At 40.6% G+C, this 2674-nt stretch overlaps 1 protein-coding gene across 1 annotated transcript; it reads left to right on the top strand.

Annotated features, from left to right (window-relative positions):
• Positions 1 to 2014, top strand: kctd12.2 (potassium channel tetramerisation domain containing 12.2). Its single transcript, XM_074615134.1, has one exon. It carries the CDS (start codon positions 141 to 143, stop codon positions 909 to 911), a length of 771 nt encoding a protein of 256 aa, XP_074471235.1. The 5' UTR covers positions 1 to 140; the 3' UTR covers positions 912 to 2014.
• Positions 2015 to 2674: the final 660 nt, after the last annotated feature.

Raw genomic sequence — 2674 nt, 5'->3', positions numbered from 1 at the left:
TTCTCCTTCTCCTCCCACACAGCCAAACCAACACAAACATATCTGTACAGTGAGTAGTAGACTCTCTATAACTACCCGTCCTTGTTAGGGCACCTACAGGGATTAAACTACCGGGATAAACAACACTAGAGACATAAGAGATGGCCCAAAGTTTCCCAGAGATAGTGGAGCTGAACGTGGGCGGTCAGGTGTATGTGACCCGACTAGAGACTCTCACCGCGGTGTCCAACTCTCTGCTGTGGACCAAGTTCACCCAGAGCTCTCCGGGAGACCTGCCCAAAGACAGCAAGGGCCGCTTCTTCTTCGACCGGGACGGCTTTCTGTTCCGCTACATCCTGGACTACCTGCGGGACACTGAGCTCTTCCTGCCGGAGTTCTTCAAAGAGAGACGGAGGCTGCAGAGAGAAGCGGACTTCTTCCAGCTGCCGGAGCTCTCCAGGCGGCTCTCTGTGGTCACTACCAACGCGGAGGACACGGAGCCGGAGGACGCTGAGCTCCTCACCACCAGCCCGGTCACCTCCTCCTCCTCCTCCTCGGACCGGACACCCGGAGCCACCGCCGGATACATCACCATCGGGTACAGAGGCAGCTACACCATCGGTAGAGACATCCAGGCGGACGCCAAGTTCCGCAGAGTCGCCAGGATAACCGTCTGCAGCCGGACCTCTCTGGCCAAAGAGGTGTTTGGAGAAACCCTGAACGAGAGCCGAGACCCGGACCGCCCCCCGGACAGGTACACCGCCAGGTATTACCTCAAGTATAACTTTCTGGAGCAGGCGTTTGACCGGCTGGCCGAGGCTGGTTTCCACATGGTGGCCTGCAACTCCACCGGGACCTGCTCGTACGCCAGTAATGACCCGGGGGAGGACAAACTGTGGACCAGTTACACCGAGTATGTGTTCTCCCGATGAACCTGAACTGCTCACCTGCTGGGTGTGCATCCATGAATCACTCCACTTGGTTTAACTATAAGGAGCAGAATCAGTTAGTTTCTACTTTTAATTAACAGTTGTGTTATAGTTTCATTTTATTGTGTTTTTTGTCACTCTGCTCTGTAATAATAATAAATAATAATGATAATAAACTTTATTTTGTATAGCACCTTTCCAAACATAGTTACAAAGTGCTTTATATAAGTTAAAGTAGTGCAAATGTCAAGATAAAAACAATACAGAATAAAAACATAGGCCAAAATGAAATGTACTTTTGTAGAAAAAGTCAACAATAATGAAATTTAAAACAAGGGATTGCTATAATAAGGCCTTCCTGTAAAGGTAGGTACTACCTGCTCTGTAATAATAATAAATAACAATAATAAACTTTATTTGTATAGCACTTTTCCAAACATAAGTTACAAAGTGCTTTACATAAGTTAAAATAGTGCAAACATCAAGATAAAAACAATACAGAATAAAAACATAGGCCAAAATAAAATGTTGAACATAAGACTTTTGTACAAAAAGTCAACAATAATGAAATTTAAAACAAGGGATTGCTATAAAAAGGCATTTTCTTGTGTTTTTTGTCACTCTCTGCTCTGTAATAATAATAAATAATAATGATAATACACTTTATTTTGTATAGCACCTTTCGAAACATAGTTACAAAGTGCTATACAAACATGGGAAACATGTTTTTTTCACCATTTTTGACATTTTATAGACCAGACAAGTAAACGATTAATCAAGAAAATAGACAGATTAATCGACAATGAAAATAATCATTAGTTGCAGCCCTAATCCGAACACATTAACAAGGATGTATGCACTGTAAATAGCTCAATGTTTAAATAGCCTCTCAAGTCTTTAATTGTGGGGTTGATGATAAAGAAGTTGCTTCTTCGTTATGAGATTTTTATTACTGTTATAATACCTTTTGTATGCCACACATACAGTATCACTGCTTTCAAGATTACACACTGGGACTTCTTCACATTGTTATGTGCCATCTATGAGCTGTTGTCATTGTTTTCTCTTCAGATATACAGCTAATAAAGTGAGACATTGTGACACTATCCAATCCATCGTCCCCTTGAGTTCACTGTGAAAACGTATTTAAGATGTTTGTCTAATGTCTTAATACATTGATGCTTCTTTTCACGCAAATAAGCAGAAAAACATTTTATTTCTTCTCAGGTCATCACCTCGTTGATCTCTCTGTGAAGGCATTTTAGAAGTTACATGACCATCTTATCTGGGCTCTTTCATAGAAAAGTTTAGACATTTTCATTGATATAATCACAGGATTTACCTTGTGCTATCTTTCACACTGACTCCGCTTATAAATCCTTTACATGTGTGGACATATTAGAGCTCAAATCTACTCCCCTACTACTGAATGAGAGATGACCTCAATAGATTATAATGTCACCGAAAAGGGTTTGATGAGAATTTGACCTGAATTAAGTCACATTGTATTGTTTTTAACATTAAACGTGACATTTAATGTGACAGCATAACCTCAACTGCACAACAGCTACATTCAATCAGACATAATCTGCTGTCAAGTCATGTGTTTCCTAGTAAAGGTTACATCCGTCATGGTATTAAAATACACAGATGGTTGTCTTCATTCGAACTGCATTGCAAATTTTCAGATTTCTACATATTGATAAACCAAAGAGTAACTCTCATTGTCATTTCTCCTCATAAAGTTATTATTATATTCATGTAAA

Source organism: Sebastes fasciatus, chromosome 2 (assembly GCF_043250625.1).
Source record: "Sebastes fasciatus isolate fSebFas1 chromosome 2, fSebFas1.pri, whole genome shotgun sequence".
NCBI lineage: Eukaryota > Metazoa > Chordata > Actinopteri > Perciformes > Sebastidae > Sebastes > Sebastes fasciatus.
Note: the sequence above shows the minus strand (reverse complement) of the source record. Positions and strands in the feature narration are given on the sequence as shown.

Bases quoted from the DNA above. Each gene is read 5' to 3' on its own strand.
- kctd12.2 (XM_074615134.1), top strand. From the start codon at position 141: ATGGCCCAAAGTTTCCCAGAGATAGTGGAGCTGAACGTGGGCGGTCAG.